General features: G+C 47.3%; 7 protein-coding genes across 7 annotated transcripts, besides 30 other annotated features; all 7 read right to left on the minus strand.

Moving 5' to 3' along the window:
- Nucleotides 1-638, minus strand: Tc00.1047053506477.4 (hypothetical protein, conserved; the record flags this gene model as incomplete). Its single annotated transcript, XM_804625.1, has 1 exon — nucleotides 1-638. A coding segment is annotated over one exon (638 nt), but the record flags the coding sequence as incomplete, so codon positions are not given.
- Nucleotides 1-19,218: part of a sequence feature (heterozygous, non-Esmeraldo-like haplotype) that runs on past the window's edge.
- Nucleotides 813-842: a microsatellite.
- Nucleotides 1,034-1,095: a microsatellite.
- Nucleotides 1,354-2,373, minus strand: Tc00.1047053506477.10 (cytochrome c oxidase assembly factor, putative; the record flags this gene model as incomplete). The annotated part of the gene is made up of 1 exon (XM_804619.1): nucleotides 1,354-2,373. The coding sequence occupies one exon, from the start codon at nucleotides 2,371-2,373 to the stop codon at nucleotides 1,354-1,356; it is 1,020 nt and encodes a 339-aa protein (XP_809712.1).
- Nucleotides 2,508-2,530: a microsatellite.
- Nucleotides 2,625-2,656: a microsatellite.
- On the minus strand, nucleotides 2,911-4,002 carry Tc00.1047053506477.14 (hypothetical protein, conserved; the record flags this gene model as incomplete). Its single annotated transcript, XM_804624.1, has 1 exon — nucleotides 2,911-4,002. The coding sequence occupies one exon, from the start codon at nucleotides 4,000-4,002 to the stop codon at nucleotides 2,911-2,913; it is 1,092 nt and encodes a 363-aa protein (XP_809717.1).
- Tc00.1047053506477.20 (vesicle-fusing ATPase, putative) lies at nucleotides 4,198-6,378 on the minus strand (the record flags this gene model as incomplete). The annotated part of the gene is made up of 1 exon (XM_804620.1): nucleotides 4,198-6,378. The coding sequence occupies one exon, from the start codon at nucleotides 6,376-6,378 to the stop codon at nucleotides 4,198-4,200; it is 2,181 nt and encodes a 726-aa protein (XP_809713.1).
- Nucleotides 6,469-6,531: a sequence feature (A-rich).
- On the minus strand, nucleotides 6,724-8,901 carry Tc00.1047053506477.30 (tubulin-tyrosine ligase, putative; the record flags this gene model as incomplete). The annotated part of the gene is made up of 1 exon (XM_804621.1): nucleotides 6,724-8,901. The coding sequence occupies one exon, from the start codon at nucleotides 8,899-8,901 to the stop codon at nucleotides 6,724-6,726; it is 2,178 nt and encodes a 725-aa protein (XP_809714.1).
- Tc00.1047053506477.40 (hypothetical protein, conserved) lies at nucleotides 9,007-11,163 on the minus strand (the record flags this gene model as incomplete). Its single annotated transcript, XM_804622.1, has 1 exon — nucleotides 9,007-11,163. One exon carries the CDS (start codon nucleotides 11,161-11,163, stop codon nucleotides 9,007-9,009), a length of 2,157 nt encoding a protein of 718 aa, XP_809715.1.
- Nucleotides 11,106-11,156: a sequence feature (A-rich).
- Nucleotides 11,232-11,253: a microsatellite.
- Nucleotides 11,372-11,421: a microsatellite.
- Nucleotides 11,502-11,527: a microsatellite.
- Nucleotides 11,806-11,853: a microsatellite.
- Nucleotides 11,884-11,912: a sequence feature (AT_rich).
- Nucleotides 11,925-11,973: a sequence feature (CT-rich).
- Nucleotides 11,989-12,010: a microsatellite.
- Nucleotides 12,114-12,141: a microsatellite.
- Nucleotides 12,216-12,267: a sequence feature (A-rich).
- Nucleotides 12,376-12,398: a microsatellite.
- On the minus strand, nucleotides 12,435-17,885 carry Tc00.1047053506477.60 (protein kinase, putative; the record flags this gene model as incomplete). Its single annotated transcript, XM_804623.1, has 1 exon — nucleotides 12,435-17,885. The coding sequence occupies one exon, from the start codon at nucleotides 17,883-17,885 to the stop codon at nucleotides 12,435-12,437; it is 5,451 nt and encodes a 1,816-aa protein (XP_809716.1).
- Nucleotides 12,646-12,686: a sequence feature (CT-rich).
- Nucleotides 17,666-17,707: a sequence feature (A-rich).
- Nucleotides 17,980-17,999: a microsatellite.
- Nucleotides 18,012-18,043: a microsatellite.
- Nucleotides 18,083-18,104: a microsatellite.
- Nucleotides 18,119-18,162: a sequence feature (AT_rich).
- Nucleotides 18,214-18,271: a sequence feature (A-rich).
- Nucleotides 18,499-18,542: a microsatellite.
- Nucleotides 18,661-18,683: a microsatellite.
- Nucleotides 18,868-18,890: a microsatellite.
- Nucleotides 19,032-19,067: a microsatellite.
- Nucleotides 19,137-19,183: a sequence feature (C-rich).
- Nucleotides 19,209-19,218: part of a microsatellite that runs on past the window's edge.

Genomic DNA, 19,218 nt, shown 5'->3' on the forward strand with positions numbered 1-19,218 from the left:
CCCCGTGCAAGCTCCTGGAGTACCACCGCACGGTGTTGCTTGTACATCTGAACATCTGCAGTGACTTGAAGTCCCACATGGCTCGGCAACGACGGTGGCGTCAGTGTTTCCGCGGGTGCTGAAACGACATCTTCCTTCCCAGGAGTCACGTTTAATACGTCCAATGCCGCTTCTTTTCTCGAATTCACGACGTGTTCCTCCTGCGGTGGTGTCTGCTCCGCATTTGCATCGTGGCCTTTGCTCCGTTTTTTAAGCGACCCTCCTTCTGCCGATGAAATCGCCGCCTCGGAGTTCTGCGCCACTACCGCCGCCGTGGCGTCCAACATTGGCCCTGCCGTCTCTTTGTCATCATCGCGCCAAATCTCCCGCACCACGTAGTCATCCGGGCAGGATTTAATGTACGACTGAAAGCCCTTCACGCTCGGTTTTGTGTGGCGCACCAGATGACACCGCCGTTCGGACGGCAGCTGATTGCGGCGACGCTGGGCGAGGGTAAGCTCGTGGTAGAGTCCCTGATTGTACCGCTCGTGCGCCAGACGCAACGCCACACGAGACTCCGGGCTATCGAATTTACTCCGTGCGTCTTCAATGCTCATGCCAAGGATGAGCCGTCGCCGCCACGAAAGCGTTGACCTCATTTTTTGTACACGTTTGGACAACCGCCTTCTCTCCGTCCACCCACCCCACCCACCCTTTAATTTCTAGAAACAAAACATATGCGTTTTTACACGTGTGAATGCGATTAAAGGCAGCGGCAGAAGAAATAAGAAAAAGATTTTGCCACACTGTGGTTCCCGTACCTCAATTGGCCGATAATAGTAATAATAATAATAGTAAAATAAATAAAATTAAATTGCATTTTTCTCTCCCTCTTTTCTCCGCTGATACGGCTGGCTGTGTTGTTCCTACGGGATGCCCCACAACCCCTTTACACACTCCCGTTTCTTTCCTACTCGCTGGCCAGAGGTAGTTGCGCTCACAGGCATATGTCCAAGAAAAGAAATTCACCCACAGAGTAAACCCAACCATTATTCAAAAGCAAAATCAACAAAACAAAGACAAAACCAAAAAACCAAAAAGAAAAAAAAACACAGAGGGACACTCAAGAGATTGTAACCCGTAAATTTCCTTCACAAAAAAAGTAATGGAAAACATATATACGCACGCCACGCCATACGCGTCACATTGTTCGTTTTCATTTCTTTTTTCTTTTTGGCCGCCAGCTCACACATTATAAATGCGTACATGTCAATTTGCTTTACCTGGAGTGCCCCCACATTGCGGAGGGAAAAAACAAACGCTCTCCCTCTTTCATGGTCCCACGCCTCTTTTTCTCCTCCCTTTATTTTGGTTCTATGACTCTCTTGTGTCCTTGAAGCCGTAGATGTCCTCAAAGTGCACACCGAGCCTATTGACCGCATCCTCCAGTCCCATCTCCTTAAAGAAAAAGTCCTTCATTTTGCCATCAGGACCAACAAGGTAGATGGCACTACTATGGTCAAACTGGTATGTGTCGTCAAGAAAAACTTCGGGAACGCCCTTTTCTTCACGTAACTTCCGCTCCTCATCCGTTTCTTCAATGGAAGAGTAGTACACCCGCCATGCGCTAGCCGCCTGTTTCACTTCCTCCAGGCTGCCACACAAGGCCCGAAGGCGTGGGTCAAACTTGGAAACATATTTCTCCAGAACCTCCGGTGTATCCCGGAAGGAGTCTATACTTAAAAATACCGCCTGCAACTTTGCCACTTCTGGCGCCGTGCTTTTTGTTGTCGCAGCATCGCAGGCCTTCATAACATCCGCAATGAATTGCAGTGTCGTCGGGCATACCTCCGCGCACTTGGAGAATCCAAAATATAGGAGTGTCCAGTGATCCTGAAAAAGTTCCTGATCGGTGATGTAGGCGCCCGTGCGACTCTCACGCAGCCGGAATGGACCGCCCAGCTGCTGCTTGGGTGTCATTCTGACAGAATGCGTCGACTGGAAATCGGGCGCAAGCTCCGGCGGTGGTACCTCTTTCTGCTTGTCGTACCAATTCATCAGCGCTACGGAGAGCGGAAAGACGGAACATCCGAGAAGAAGTCCCCAAAGCTCCGCGCGACTACGGGGGCCGTGGGAAAAGACGGAGAAAAACCCACGCCCTCCCTGCTGCTCCTGCTGTCCTGTGGAGGATGCGAAACGTGTGAAGCCGCCTGGCCGCAGCAGAAGTCCCCCGCGCCTCGCCGCTAGTCGCATGAATGTTCCCTTCCTTTCTATCCCTCTCTTCCTCAGAGACTCCTTGCAGACAAACAAATAATAAAAAAAGGCGTCGGCAGTAAAAAACAAAACAAAACAAAAAACAAGCAAGCAAAAAACAGCCCGAGAGTCATCATGCATGAAAGTGACACAAACAGCACTTCGGGTTGGCTACCATGTGAAGGAGAACGTAATCAAAAATCAGAAGAGAAATGGCAAACACACACATACAAACAAAATAACAAATAAAAAACGGCAGGGACATCAAAAGAAAAAACAACAACAACAACAACAACAAAAAACAGGAAATAACATTCTGGCAAAATCCACAAACGTACATATCTTACACGTTTACTTCCGCAAAAGATATAGGCATTCGTACATGTGAAGGCATACATGTATATAAATATATATATATATATATTCTTCTCCTTTTGTGAATATTAGAAAAATCAACAACAAGAAAAAAAAAAAAAGGGGAAAATAAACACCCAAGACAAAAATGTGACGCTGTCTCCCATGCGATGTAAAGCAAAACAAACAAACTAGCAGATAAACAGGTAAAAACACACCACACACACAAAACAACAACAACAACAAAAAACGCTGCGAAATAAAGGATAAAGCAACAGTAAAACCAAAGACTCCCTAAAACTATACCACTCAATGCAAAGAACATCAGTGTCTGGCAGCATATGTGACGCCATCTCGGCAAAGCGGGATTTGCAACGCCTTTAGACGAGCTTCCCAGAGCCGCTCTGTTAAGGCACAAAACGTAACGGCATCAAATTCACTAGGAAAGTTTCTAATTACATCATACTCATGCTTTAGCAACATTTTTTCGGATGTATCTCCCATGACAGTGGAACTCGAGGGTGGAATCACTGTCAGATCGTGCATGTGCACAAACTGGTAGATCTGATTCGGAGAGACTGTAAAGACTTGCAAGGTGTTTGGCCTCACGATAGGATTCGGTATACCCATCACGTACGGCGGACCATCATCGACTACTTCAAGTGCTATGGAGGGAAGCAGTGAGACGACGTCCTTGAAAGACAAAACCTCCTTCAAGGCCAATGATTCATCTCCCCATGTCTTTTCATTATCCTCCAATTTATCCATCGTCATTTTCTTCTCGCTCTTTTCCTTGAAAATGGAGCCAAAAATTTCATTTTCCACCACACTTCTGAAATACAGACCATGTGACGTCGCCCACAGTACACCCCAGTGCCGTTCGCCATGTGAGAGGAGTGCACATGACACACTCGCCACAACACAGCTCCTTCTGACTTCCAGTTGACGCGAAAAGCAGTGCGTAAAGGCTACTTGAGACCATTTAATACGCCCTTTTTTGGAGTAGTCCTGGACACGCCTCATCCAAGATTTCAGATTGCCCAACGTTCCTTGATTCGCCGAAACGGAAACCATGACAATGGCAAAAAGGGTCTGGTAGCTAAAAGGGTGCGGGGCCACAGAGTACGTCAGAGTGGCGGCATTTCCTGAGGACTCCGTCTTCTCCGAGAGACTCGCCCCGTTCGCTTGCATATGCACGCCGTCAAGTGGCTTAAGGAGTGATTTAGTGGGGGAACTGCAAAGAGAGCATGGAGCAATAAAAACAAAACCAAACAAAACATACCCACATACACACAAAAAAGGAGACAGTAATGCTACAAAAAGATACAGAACAACGACACACACAATTGCAGAGAGAGATAGGGAGAGGGAGAAAATAAAACGACAGTACGGCAGCAAATAAATGAAAATTCTCATCCTTGCCTCTCATTGCGAGGGGAACAGGTGCATGCATGAGTGCAGGCGCTCCGCAACGCACATAAATTCTTTCTTTTTTTTAAAACTATCACCTCTCCTTCACAGACTTCAATTATTTTCTTTTTTTTTTTTTTTGTTGATACCACATACACACACACAACAACAACAAAAATATAAACTGCCGGCGAGTCCTTCTCAGCCCCCACGTACTCCGACCGATTCAAGCGCCTGTTCAAATGTTTTGGAGGTTATGACAGCCCGCCCCTCCGTGTCCCTCTCAGCAGCCATCTCCAAGACAAGTAAAAGCTGCTTCATCGGCAAAGACATCGGGAGGAGGTCCACGCAGCAGTGCAAATCCGCTTGGGTTGCAAATGGGAGCTCAAGTTCGTTTGCGACCAATGACAGAGCCTCGGGAGGCACTCGTGGAAGCGTCATCTTCACGGAAAAGCATGAAACCATCTCGAGACTATCCAACACATCATACAGCGCAGTTGTGCCAATCACAAGTAGTTTCCGGCCCTCCGGCGGTGGCCGCTTTATAAGTACTAGTAATGCTTGCAGGATGGCATTGCTGTATCGACCCCCCAGGTGAGAGAATTCAATAATGCGTTCAATGTCATCGAGAATAATAACACTTGTGGGAGACCTGTAGGCATCCTCAAATGCCTTTCGAATGATATTGACCTTTTGTAACTCGCCATAACTAACCATAACTTCGCTAGAGATGACCTTGACGTAAGGGAATTCGGCCTTTTCTGCAAGGTACGCCGCCACCGCCGATTTACCCGAACCCGGCAATCCTTCAATAAGTACACTAAGCAGATGGATGCGTTTACCCTCACCCTTAAGCAACTCCACATAACGACTGCAACAGCTCTCCACTCCTTCCCATGGTTTACCGTAATAAATGATACCGTCGCCCTTGAGATTGCTACACTCTTCCTTTGCCTGTCCAAACGCAGGTTCCACCTCTTCAACGGCCCGAAGAAAATCCTGACGCGTTACAAACACATCCTGTGCATTGACCACCTCCGTTGGGTGGTCCAAGTCTATGTGTTTATTAAAGGCATTGGATATCGCCGAGCGTACCACACCCTCAATCTCGGCACCGGAATAGTTCTTTGTTAGACTGGCAAGCTCCGCCAAGTTAACGTCTTTTCCAATGATGCCGTTCTCACGCATGCCGCGGGTATGGATACGGAAAATTTCCTCTCGACCCTCTTCATTTGGAAGGCTGATCTCCACATGCACCTCAAACCGACCCGGGCGCAGAATGGCCTCATCAATGAGATCCATTCGATTGGTCATGCCAATAAGGAGGACGTTGTTCAGCGAATTCACCCCATCGATTTTTGCGAGAAGTTGATTCACCACGTTGTCATTCACACCCGTGGAGTCACGAACAGCACCACGCTGCTTACAAATGGCATCAAACTCATCAAAAATGATAAGGTGCAGCTTTGAAAGGTCACCCTTTGCCGCAGCCTCGGCCTCGGCATCCAAAAAGAGTTTCCGCACATTTTCTTCGGTTCCACCAACAAATTTATTAAACACCTCGGGGCCATTGACAATCTTTGGTGAATGGCAGTTTAGGATTTCGCCAATTTTTCGGGCAATCAGCGTCTTTCCCGTGCCTGGCGGCCCATACAAAAGAACCCCCTTGACATGCTTCACCCCCAACTTCTTCACATAGGATGCAGGAAATAGACGACTCGCAAAGGCGCGGCGAAAAACCTGCGCAAATTCGTTCCGCAGCCCACCAATACCGAGATTTTCAAGATTAAAGTTCTGCATCAACTGTGGCTGCTGCGCATCCAACTGATTGTCCGGTACATTGGTAAGAGCAATCTCGCTCTTCTCCGTGGCAAGGAGAATGAGACTTGTGCTGTTGGCAAGAAAGCCAACACTCCCTAGCCCATCACAGTTCAACTGCGTCACCGTCGCCAAGAGTCGAAGGCCGGAGTCCAAGACGACAGCCAATGTCTGCGAATCGCGGAAGCATTGCCCGGAAAATTGCTTGAGAAAGTAGCCAATAAACTCCATGCAATCCAACGTCCCGCCTCTTTTAGAGGCCACAATATATTCCACCGTTAAGACCATTTTTGCAATGGATGGAATGCGTTGCGGTGGTTTATGAAGAATCACTGTGCTCCCTGCTGTGGTTGAGAGGCCAAGAAGGCGACGCTGGATACTGTTCATGCCAACATGACCGGCCCTAATCCCTGTGTTGGCGGATACCGTAAAGAGGAACTCGTTGATCATAACGATCCCTGAGCTGTCAACAAATATTTTGGCGTCTTGTGGGTTCATATAAAGCAGATTGGTCCGAGCGTCTTCGTCCTTAAGGACAGAGCAGACAATTAGAGGCGATGACATGATGTACGGTTTGTCGCAGTGGAAATGCCAAAAAAGAAAAAAGAAATGACTCTGTCACCTTGAAAAAAAGTTTTGTTTGAACGCACAGACAAACACACACAAAAACAAAAAACACAAACTAAACTAAACTAAAAAAAAAAGCGAAGAAAGAAAGTGATGCCGATGCACACAGAAAGGTTTCACACAAGAAGTAAAGATACACTTCAATAGAGACATCCACGGTGCCCAACACGAGAAACAAATCCTCTACCTGCGCACACATACACACACAGAAGGAGAAAGAGAGAGAAAAGGAGTGTGCATCATCTATCCCCCCCTCCCCCTCGCCTGTTTCGCGGGCCCAATTCAACTATATACGGGTGGATCATCCAACTTCGTCTGCTCCCATAAACTCAGCACTTCATTCAGTGAGCGTTGGAGTGCCCCACGTTGCACTTGTGTGAATAGTGAGCGGTAGCGCGAGTAGGACTCTGGGGTTGGACAAAGCCGTTGAAAGTGCATGCGCCGCACAAACTCCTCCTCTGAAGTCAGACACGACTCGAGCTCCAGCGCATCCGTCAGTGCATCTAAAAACGGATGCCCGTACGAAAATGTCAGCCTGTCCCCTTCGGGCATTTCGCAAATAGGCACAACATCTTTTCCGCATTTCTTACTTCCGACAGCAGCGGTGATACCAACAAGTGTCAATGTGTCCGCAACAAAGTTTCCTTTAACACATTGGTCTAACAGTGAGTAATGCGTACTTAGGGAAGGCATAATGTTGACTTCCATCAGAACAGGCATCGGTGTGGGGCTTTCTGAGGTGTAAGGACGGCGCAACAACACATCTACGCCATACACTTCAAAACAGCAGTCACCCACAGTGTCATTAATCGCCTCTTGCTCATATATGACATGTGGTTCCACCGCAAGGAGTGTTTTCATAATAAGATCATGTATACGTGCCATCGTTCCATTCCAGTCCAACCCAGAATTACAAAACTCCTTCTGCAACGCTGCAAGCGTCCACTTGGAGGCACTCGTCACGCCTCCGTTGTCCCCAATACCATCGGGTGGCACAAAGTCCTCCGATTTTTTATTAATGGTAAAATTCGTGAGATGTGCAGTGAGAGATTCTTTGGACGCGTGGTCTTCCAAGGTCTCTTCTGCAGGGTACGGCAGCGTAGCAAACCGCACAAGTCCCTCCTCATACAAGTATACCCGCATTGGAGAGTACGAGGTCACCACTACATAGAGTCGCAGGTCAAATTTATATCCTTCTATAAGCAAGGGGTCTGAAATGTAACGCTGCACAAGAAGGCGAAGAGGACGCGTCTCACTCGCACCGCACGCGTTCGGCTGCTGCAGTGCATGTTCCAGACGCAGATGTTCACTGGCCCTCAGAAGATAAATGCCCCTTCCGCATGCACTGTTTGTAGGTTTAACAATAAATAGATGATCGTGCTCCTTGTCTGAACCCAAAACATGCTTAAGAGCCGCCGCCTCATCCGGGAGCACCCAAGCTTCCGGGAAGAAGTCACCAAATGAATTCCCGTGGGCGTGGCCCACGAGAATCAAATTCTCATTATTTTTTTCACACCAACGTTCTCGTGCGGCCACAAGGTGCTTATGCAGTTCATCTTTCTTGCCAATACGCCACGTTCCGGGGAAGTGATTGATACGCTGAAACGGTTTCAGTCGCAAAAAATCGCTTCTTACAGGGCGCTTGCACCACTTCAAGGACCACGTTGTCGATAGGAGACTTCTCTCCTCCGCAAAACCGGCTCGCTCCAAAGTACACATAACACTTGAAAAACGCACCGCGTTGTCAGACATCGTAAAGTGCAACGCCGCGTACGCTCTTTCGCGGCGCAACTTCTTTTGCTCACCCATCCGGGCCGGCGGCAGCCAGGCAAGAGGTAGAGGCTCAACGTACGCAGAGTTATCGTTGCTGTGGAGGTCGCCGTCCCATGGGTGGTCGAGCGGCAAAAACACAATGGTCGGCTTCCTCCCGCGAAAAGGGCTCACGCTGAGCGTGACGCACGCATCGGCTGCCGCGCTTCGCACGACCGTGTGAATTTTGGTCGTCGTTCTCCACACGCTCCCATTGGCCTCGTCGTAGTGGCGTACGGACGGTGCAACAAGGTGGGCCACGCCACGAGCAATGAGTTCGTTACGCTGCCGCTGAGCCTCCGTCAGCCGCTGCTGCACCGTCTTTTGAATGTCATCGTCACCATTCCCCATGCATGCCTCTCCGTGCGGGGGAGGACCCGCACTCCACGTGCTGTCATGAGCCCAATCCATCACAGTGCATTTGTTTTCCGCAGCATCGTAAACAAACCATAATGAAAAAACAAACAAACAAACCCAGAGTGGAAACACAATAGAGACACAGAAAACACACACACACACAGCAAATGGCAATAATAACACACACAAAAATAAACACAGCAGTATTCGCAAAGACGTCGCCATCCAACCATAACAAGAACAGGATGGAAAAGCATACCGGAGGTATATATAAAAAAGAGGAGAATGAGCCATCTGGCAACCCCACTCTTCAGATTATATTGTTTCCTATTATATATATATATATGCTCCAGAACTTACAACAGTTACCAAGGAATTATTGTTAAATTGGTAACCAAGTTACTCGAGTTCCTCTTCATCGGCCTCGTTATCACGGTGATCATAGTCATCTCGCATTTGAAGGACGTCCTCAATGACTTCCTTCCACTCGTCTTTCTCCATGCAGTATGCATCCTCGTAGAGGTGTCGACGGCAATGCAATACCTTTTCTGCATCCGTTAGAATCCCCTGAATCATGGGGGCTGAGCCAAACGTTGACACAACATGAGATCCAACATCGATGCCATCCAGCGCCCCAGAGGCCAAAATATCACGTGGGAGCACAAAATCTTGAGGGAATGTCGATGAGATGGGGTAGCTGTTTCCTGTTACAAGAGGCAGATAATTTGCCGTTCGCAGCGGAAGGCCATATCGCAGCAATGCCTCTTGTCGTGGATAAGTCAGGTCGAGCAGCTTGCCTGCACCTCTCATCGTCAAGGCATGACCCAACACACGCCCAGCTTCAGTTTGAAATTCAAAATTGATGGGGTGCGTTAGCGGCGTAAAGAATCCATTGTTTGCAACCGGAGATGTCGTTAGTAGTGGATAACGGTGTAGAAAATCCCAAAGATCGTTTTTAGGTGCATTGGCATCGTACACACGCAGTGGCACTGCTGCAAGAGCCGCTGCCACACGCAGAGTCCTTGTAGGCCGCACCGCTTCTTGCCAGTCATGCATATAAAATGATGGACCGCTTCCCCTAGTCGTGTTTACACTTCCATCATCTCTAATGCCATAGAGAGCAGTATCAGCAGCCATTGCAACCAACTGGGCCGTGGCAATATCGTTCTGAAGCCATGAAGGAACATTCATGCCTAATGTTGTGTGTTCCGCAAACGAGGTTTTCCAGTATTCCAACTCCAGCGGTATGTAGACGGCGCGGTCTTGCCGTGTCAGGTGTGAAGCGGCAAGAAGGCGATTCAGACACAGTTCATCTCTTCGCCTGTCTGCAAAGTCCACGTCGCTTCCAGGAGTCATCGTCTCCTCAGGAAGGGGCTGAAAACATGCGAAAAACACAGCAGGGATTTTATGCCCCGCGTCTTCCCAAAACTCCTCCATGACATTACACGCCGCTCCACCAAAGGCGGAGTCGCCGTCCAGAAAACACTGCACACCCTGCAGGGAATCCGCTTCCTCCAGTTGCTGTCGAATACTTCCCATCACTTCCGCCATGTCGTTACTGTGCGTGGAACTCAGTTGAGACATTCCAAAGCCAAAGCTATGCAAAAGCGGAACATCAGCAGCGGCTCCCCCCAGAGGGTGCAGCGGATGAAGAACATGCACACAATTCGCACTCACACCACTGCGAATGTACTGCCACCAGGGAACTAATTCATCTCGCTCATTAAAGAGCTCCCGCTTGATTTGCCTCACAGAATTGAATGTTTCGTGAGCCGCCACCCCGCTTGGGGAAAAAGTACGGCCATGATGACGCTGGTCCGTGGAGGAGGAGAATGATGGCATTTCCTCCACCTCACCCCTCTCTTGTTTTTCACCACCGTTGTTATCATTATCGTTATCGTCACTGTGCGAGTTGGATGAGTCGGAGGAAAAGAAATCCGCCGTCGTTGGGCAATTCATCGCCCCAGGCGTATGACCACGATCCGCCTCCTGCGCTTCTTTCAAGTTAGTGTCCCGGTGGATGCGACGTCGGGGAAATTTCATTCGCGTCGCATGGGGCGCATCCAACAAAATCAGGCGTGGCACACGCACGGTTGCCCCTGTGCGCTGCTGCGTCAACTCTCCGCCCCACACGGCCCCTACCCGCCGCTCTGCGTACAACGTCCGCCTCGTGGTGTCGTACTCCGTCGTGCCATTCGCCCACTGCGCCGCCACAAGCGAGGCATAATTTCCGAGTGCGACGGTGATCACCTCCCGCTCGGCCGCCATCACGCACGGCAAGCGCTCCCCTACTACTGTCTCTGTGTGTTTCTTTGCCAAACCGTCGCGGAAGACAAAAGGGGGGAAAAAAACAACAACAACCAAAAACAAAAGCAAAAAGGCAGTGGAGTGCATTTTCTCCCACACACAACAGGAGGCCAACAACAGGGAACACTCAAAGAAAAAAATATAAACACACACACACGCACCCAAGAAGTTATTCAAGCAATAAACAGCACAAAAAAAGAGAGAAAAAAAAACGCAGACAAAAATAGAAATAAAAAAAGAAACTGTCATTTTAAATCACAAGTCTCTCCCCTTCTTCCTCAACTACGGTTGGAACACATACACATACGTACACACACAAAAAAAAAAAAAAAAAAAAAAGCAACAACGAGAGAAAAGCAAACGTGCATAAAGAGTAAAGAAAAAGCAAAACCAAAGAAGTGACCAATGAATATCGTTCATACCAACGGCCACACTCTTCTCCAAACTACGTGGGGAGTATATATATACATATATATATATATATAGGCATGTATACATGTATATATAAAGCAAAAAACAGTTCCAAAAAAGCAATTATGTACATAAAATAAAAATAATAGCAGCAACGGGCATGCAGGCACACAAAAAACAACAACAACAACAAAAACAACAAAAGGATTGATAAAATGGGAAGAGAATCAAGCAAAAAGCAAGAAAAAAAAATTAATACACAGTTATAAATCGCGGGGTTTATAAGTGCATGGATGTATCTATGCAATTGTCTTTCCGGGAGTACTCACCCCTCCCCCTCCATCCCCATTCCTGCCCTTTTCTTTTTTCCTTCTTTCCAGCCGCCTAATTCCACATATAATCTCTCTCTTTCTTTCCCACCCGTGATGTCAGTGGCAGTAAGGGGCAAAAATAAAATAAGCACTCACGCAGACACGCAAGAAAACAAAACAAAACAAAAAAAAAACAAACAAAAAACAAAAAACAAAAATGTCCTTTACCAGCCAATAGCCAACGAGGATTTTATTATTTATTTTTATTATTTATTTCTTCCAACTTCATTTCTCTCTCCTTCTCTCTCTCTCTTTTTTTTTTCTTTCTTTCTCTTTTCTGGTGTTGTTTTTCTTATTTATTTATTTATTTATTTTCACTTTAAATATTTTGATTTCTCACTTCGGCAATTCATTTCTTCTCCAGACTCGGGCAACTGCGCCCCGCCCCCTCCATGCACACATCCCAATGCTCACACGTATGTATATATATGTATATATATATATAAGAATGCAGAGAATGGCATGTTTCTTGGCGTAGGGTAAAGTTTGTTTTTCACTACACAAACAGGCAATGGAGTAAAAACAAAACAACAAAAACAACAAAAACAACAAAAAACAAAAGGCAACAAGAAGATACTTCATGAATTTAGACCGGTCATTTTCCGTCAAAACACCCGTTCATTCATGTGTGCTCTCATTAAAATAATGAAAGGAAAAAGAAAGTATAAAAAGATAAATGGAGGGAGAGAGAGAGAGAGAGAGTGAACATAGAAAAAGGAGAAGACGTATGGAGACATGTCAGTTCCTCTCGTCCTCTTCCCCGCTCGAAAAGGTGGAGGAGGCAAAAAAACTCTGCTCCCGCAGTAATTCATCCGGATTGCCTCCCCGTCCCTTCCACTGCAACTCACATCTCTTTTCTTCAGAGAAACCCACCAACGGGTCGTCCTTGCAATCACCTCCTTTATGGGCATTGCAAACACTTACACTGCTGCCTGCATCATTCACTTCATCCTCCTCCTCTTCTTCCTCTTCTTCATCCTCTTCCCCTTCAGCGTCAATCGCGGCATAACGTTTCAACTTTTCCACCATCTCCACCCTCCGTGCAAGTTGCTTATTCCGGGAGCCATGTTCGGCCTCTTGCAGAAGCTCGTGATGTATCAGTTCCTGCGCCGTAGGACGTTTATCAGGATCAATACAAAGACAGGACTCAATAAACGCATACAATAAGGGATTTTCATCCTTGATCACAGACAGGTCTGGAGTGTCGGTAAGTTTACTGACGTACACAAAAATGCCCATGCCACTTGTAAAGTTCAGATAGGAAAAGGGTGACTTGCCCGTGGCTAACTCAAGCGCCACGCAGCCCAAAGACCAAATATCGGCCTTTTGATTGTACCCAATGCCCTTGGTGGAATCCGCATTCATCACTTCCGGTGCCATAAACTGCGGAGTCCCCGCCACCGTATACAACTTCTCGGACGATCGTTTTAGACATTTTGCCGTTCCAAAGTCCCCAATTTTGGTTCGTCCATGATGATCGATAAGGGCATTTGCCGTCTTTATATCCCTGTGCACGTAATTTTTCGAGTGCAAATACGCAAGGCCACGACATAAATCTTTTAGGTGACGCACAATCTCTTCAAGCGGCAGGGGCCCCCCTTGTCGTCGAATTTTATCACGTAAGGTGCCTCCAGATGCCAATTCCATGTAAAGACGGAGCTGCGTATCACTTTCCTTCTGACAGTAAAAGTAATGGATGATATTTTCATGTCTTAAGGACGTCGTGGCCACCAGTTCTTGAATGGCATCATCAGCCAATACACCGTCTTCAAGATACATGCGTTTCACTGCCAGTTTGCCACCGGTGAGCAGGTCCTCGACTTCAAATACTTCACCATACGCCCCTCTTCCCAATAGTCGTCCCAACTTGTGTCGATCCGGTTGGAATTCCGTAAATGCCATGCGGAGAAGTGCAATTTTTTCCTCATCCTCCCGCATACACATCACAAGACGCTCTGCTTCGTGCATTGCAAGGTGCAACAGGGCTCCTGAGGCTGGCTTGGGCAATTCGATAACGTGGGAGTAGCCCATCAACTTTTTCACACGCCAATCATTGAAGTCATCCGCGTACAGCACAACAACAAGCTGCGTTTGTTGACGCAGGGCCTCAAATGGAGCCGTTCCATCTCGAAATGCGGCATATTCCTCCTCTGTAGCCTCCAGGTATAAAGGGTCAATCACAAGGACATCCGCGCCACCAGCTTCCACGTTTATCATTGCCTCGCGTAATGATGTGACAGGCACAACCGCATGACGACGCGACCACATTAATCGACAGAGAATATTCCGTTGCTTCGCATCCCGATCAGCAACAATCACAGTAAACGGATGCGTGGTAATCGGAGGGTCAACGTTCTCCTTATCTTCCTCCTCCTCAACCCAAGGGACAGGTAGCAGTGGCAATTCAATACTCAACGTGTTCAACGAAAGCGGAAATCGCGTGGTGTGGAAAGAAAGGGTGCCGCACATATTAGCAACCATCTGTTCACACTCCTTGATTGTGGCCATTCGTCGTCGAGCGTCATATTTTCGTGGATTTTCCGTCTCTTTTCCTTCCAAATTTGCCATTGACGATGTCTCGACCCCTACCTTTTTATCACCCTCGCTGCCATCGTCCATCTCCACATTATCGGTCACGACAATCCGAATGCGTCGCATGGATAAAGAAGAGGGGCCATCAATCACTTGCTGGGGCTCCGTAGCACTGCACGCGCGTCCCCCTTCCTTGAAGGGCGGCAAACTGCTTCTGTCTGAATGTGGCGGGTTAAAGGACGAGGGCGTCAAATTCAGAGATAATGAAGCCAAGCCAACATGGGTGGCAATACTGGCACGTCGCGAAACAACAATTGGACACGAAATTTTGCGGCTCACAGCAAATTCCGCGGTAGGCTCCACCACACAGACAAACACGGAGATAAGAATGCCTGTCCCGGCCTTGTTGACTTCAACCACTACCCGCCTCAGAACCTCCAGTACATGTTCCACATTAAAAAAGATCTCGTGCTTTGGGACGCCTTCATCCAAGAAAAGGGTAAAGCGATTCTCTGCAACACCAACCAGCTGTACCGCTTCTCGAGCAAATTGTCGTAGAGTGTGGTGAATCCGAACCGGTTTCCACATCTCTTTCATGGATTCCAAATTGAGGCTTGAGAGTCGCATGTATCTTTCCATGAGCTTATTGCAGGTCTCCACATGACCTAGCAAACGCTTACCGTCGTCAGGGGACATATTCCAGTCTTTCTCCCCAATACTTTCCACACGTCGTTGAAAGGCATTTAACTGAGGCTGCAACACATCTCGCATCCAACGCACGGCATCTTCAATGTAGTTCACCACTGCCTGATTGTCTGTCTCACGACCCACAAGCAACATGACATCACCGGCGGTGCCCAGGCAGGATGGCACGATACTCAACAGTAGGTTTACGTAGTAAACCTCTGATGCCTGCCGGAAACGGTAGACACATGGAGAGGATAGGCCAGAGGCAACGTAGTCATCCCAGCTCCCAACAAACCTTTCTGCCTGAAGCAATTGTTCCCGCATTCCGTTTCTTGTCGTCTCTGTAGCGAGAAGTCTATAAATGCGTTGCCCAAGGACATCGTGATACTGAAATCCCGTGACTCTTCCTGCTGCAGCGTTCCATCGAATAATGACACCATCGGAGACAACGGCAATAACAACGGTGTTACTGATCTCCAATACAGAGAGAGGAAACCGATAAATGTTCTTCTTCCCTGCATAAACTATTTCACCGGCGGAACATATGCTCAAATTCCTTGCTTGAACAAGACCCCTTCTTCTAGCTCGGTTCATTGTTAAGCCTGGAACGCTTGATCTCGTTGTGGAATACAAATTTTGCCCCATTTCCTGCATATTCACTTTCTTCGGCACACTGCCCATTTCTTTTTCCGCCTGCTCCGCCATAAGACGCACTTCCTCAGTTGCATGTTGCAGCAACCACGGGGTAAGAGGATCACTGAGTACAGTGAACCTCATCTCATCCAAATACCGCTGAGACATGATGGCCTCAAAGTACACCACATGCAGTTGCGCCACCAGCACTCTCGATGCAGCCACGGCATCTGTAAGACTGTGTGAGCGGAAGATAAGTTCAAAGGCCCCAATGACACCTCCCGTCCTGGTTTCCAGCAAGTAATCCCAATGGGCATCGCTGATGAGAGACGCATTTTCCCTTACGGCTCTCGTCGCTCCCGCTTCATCATCAACCCTTCTCCTAACGACACCACTGAACACAAAAGAGACCCACTCCATCGGTCGACCTTTCTGCATGAGCATTGATCCGGCTTTAAATTTCCGTATCCGTAGGGAGTCTGCCAGACGTTTGCGGGTTCTCAAGGAGAGCCCTGACAATAGCAGTGAACGTTCCATGAGTCTCAGAAACATGGAATAACGTGCCTTCTTCTCATTGTCCAAGAGGGAGCGGAACACATCCGTTTCAATCAAAAATACGATGGCACTGGATACCGCGCGTACCTCATGGCTGGATTCATATTTTACCTCTCGTGACAAATGCAGGCCGTCAAAGACATCTCCCTTTGAGAGTCTCTGAAGTACACGACCCTCCTTCAGCAACAACAGCGTGCCGGAATAGACAAAGAGCAGTTCATTTCTGAGCGTGTGCAAGTGCCATTCATCCCACGTGAGACGCTCCATACTACGAACAACACATTCTACCTGGATTTCATCAAACTCGCAAAATGGCATGCGCGTCGAAATTCCTTCTCGCACCACATCCAGTTCTTCTTCTGATGCAGAAAACTGCCTCATTTGTGATAACCCCCCCCCTTCTTCACCAAAACCTGACATGGAAAGGGTATGAACAGAAAATCTGCCAGCTGGAAGGGCACTTGATAACGGTGTGTCTTCGGACGCGTACTTGGGCACATCGTCAGTTTCCCTTTGAATTTTCAGAGGGGCCAGTGGTAACTCACTCCGTGTGCCTGAAAAGAAAATTCCATGGGGCGAAGAAGCAACCGTGTCTGTTGAACTCATATGTAATTTACAATCCATACACTCCGAGTTCACCTTTTCCCGCGCAAGAATACTGGCAGTCAGTGCGTCATTCACCAGATCTTGCAAGTGTGTACGTGCCAATTTAAATTCCAAAAGGGTATTGACAGCGTCGGTACTAAGTGCACTGGGAGACGATCGTCGGTTTACGTCGCTTGGTGAACACCCATTACTTTCTCCATTCATCGTGGCTCCCAATGAAGGTTCACGTTTCGCAGGTGTTTTCGATGTAGATACCGCTAGTTCTTTTTTATCAAGGAGACTTTCCAAGAAGACACACGCCGCAATATGTTCACTAGGCGGGAGCCGTTGCACAATTTCCATCAAATGTTTGGTGGAGGAAAGTACTTCTGGATCCACGTGCTTATGGTTGGGATCTGTCCTCGTCACGGTTGTATCTGAGAGATAAATGGGATGCATGGGCACATCTACGCCTGGAGTTGCCACCAATGCATCCCCGCATCGGGGGAGGCGTTCGAGTGGACGGGAGACACCATCAAAGTGCTCGCAGCTCCCAATAGCGCCATCATCAACAAGAAGTCCCTTTACCGGAAGAAACTCTGCAAGTGCGGGGGAGTTGCAAAGAACATTATCATCGTTTTCGGCTTCCGTCGTGTCACTTCCGCCATATCGTTCGTTCAGAAAAAAGGGCTTCATCGTTTTTCCCCCCGTATCGTTGTGGGTTTGTGCCCATTCAACGCCCTCCGCCGTCCCCGCCAGCCTCGATAGCCACTGCAGCATGAAGGCAAGGTGATTTGTCGGCTTCTTCTCCATGAGCTCACCGCTGAGTTGCTGCCAGAGGCCCGGAATGCCACGCTGTTGCAGGTACGCATCGTCAGGGGACGCAATCGCCCGTGGCATCGGTGGAGTTTCCATCACGTGGCGGTGAAGGACAAAACAACAACAAAAAAGAGCTTCCACACGCACACACAAATGACAAAAAAAATAAAAAAGAAAAAAGAAAAAAGAAACAAACGAAATTCGGACAGGCAAGGACAGGGGTGTGTACGCTTCAGTTTCTTCTTTTTTTGTTTCCCTTCCTCCGCTGGTGAAGAGAGGGAGAGTATATATATATATATGTGTGGGGTGGGGTGTGTGGGGTTTAGGCAAAAAGAAGAGGAAAAAAGAAGAGAAACAGAAAATAAACAGACATGCCATCTACGCACGGTGAAGGGAAATGAAGAGTACATGCCGCACAGCAGACGGCAGCCTACACACAAATAGACGGCCCCCTCCCACTTCATCCACCGGCAAAAAAAAAAAAAAAAAAAAGTAAAGCCGCAGAAACAAACAAACAAACAAATAAATAAATAAACGGTCCAAGCGGAGAAACAACAAGTAAAAACAAACATCAGTAAATAAATAAATAAATAAATATATTTGTATTTGTGTTTATATACATTTATATAAGAACAAAATAAAATAAAATAAAAAACAAGTTGGGGGGGGAGGGGAATTACCACGCACTCCTCCACGGACCACATGAAAAAAAAAAAACACACACACACAAAGGAAACAACAACAACAACAAAAAAAAAACGAGACGCACGTGACATTTCAATTCAACTATTTTTATTTTTCTCTCTTTTTTTCTTTCTCTTAAAACAAAAATTATTCCACCGTTTCATTCATCCCACCACTACGACGCCGTCTCATTCTCATTTTTTTCTTTTCTTTCTCTCTCACTCATTCTCGCTCGTTATTTCTAAGCAGATGAAAGTACACGCATTTCACCTTCTCTCCTCCATCCTTACTTACCGTCTGTTGGCAGCACACATGCATGCACACAAACAAACACACACATATATATATATATGTCTAAAATAATAAAGACTACAAAGAAACAGAAAAAACAACAAAAAAACAAAAGGCATCCAAAAGAGCAGACGTTAAAACAATTTGAAAAACAAAACGTCAAATGATGAGAGCACAGTAATAATAATAATAATAATAATAGAAGGGAGGGGGAGGGGGAAAAGAGGCATTAAACCACCAGCAGTCAAAAAATAAATAAAAATAAACATAAACGAAGCTGCGGTGGTAACGCCAAGTAATACAATGAAGAAGCAGAAAAATAAAAGCACCAACGACAGGCATATGCACTCATCACCGCAGCATTCAAGGCGGGGTGCATGCGCAAAGAGAGAGAGAGAGAGAGAGAGAAAACAAACAAACAAAAAAAAAGGGAGGCGGAGAAGGACGGTGCACCCGCACGCGTGAGCCACGTCTGCGGCAGGCAAAAAGGACCCACGCACCTCATAATTCACCACCGCCACAAAAGAATTTTGATCAACAACAAGAAGTAAAAAAAAAGAAAAAAAAAAAAAGAAAAAAGAAAAATGCGGCCATTGACAACACACTCTTTTTTTTTAAAAAAAACTTCTCTCTGTTGTCCTTTTCTTTTGTACGCCCTCCCCCCCTTGTCTCTTCCCCTCCTCCCCCCTCCCTTTACCTTCTGTCTTGTGGGCGCGTACGCTCATGACGTACATAC

This window comes from Trypanosoma cruzi, genomic scaffold, assembly GCF_000209065.1.
Source record: "Trypanosoma cruzi strain CL Brener 1047053516569 genomic scaffold, whole genome shotgun sequence".
Classification (NCBI taxonomy): domain Eukaryota; phylum Euglenozoa; class Kinetoplastea; order Trypanosomatida; family Trypanosomatidae; genus Trypanosoma; species Trypanosoma cruzi.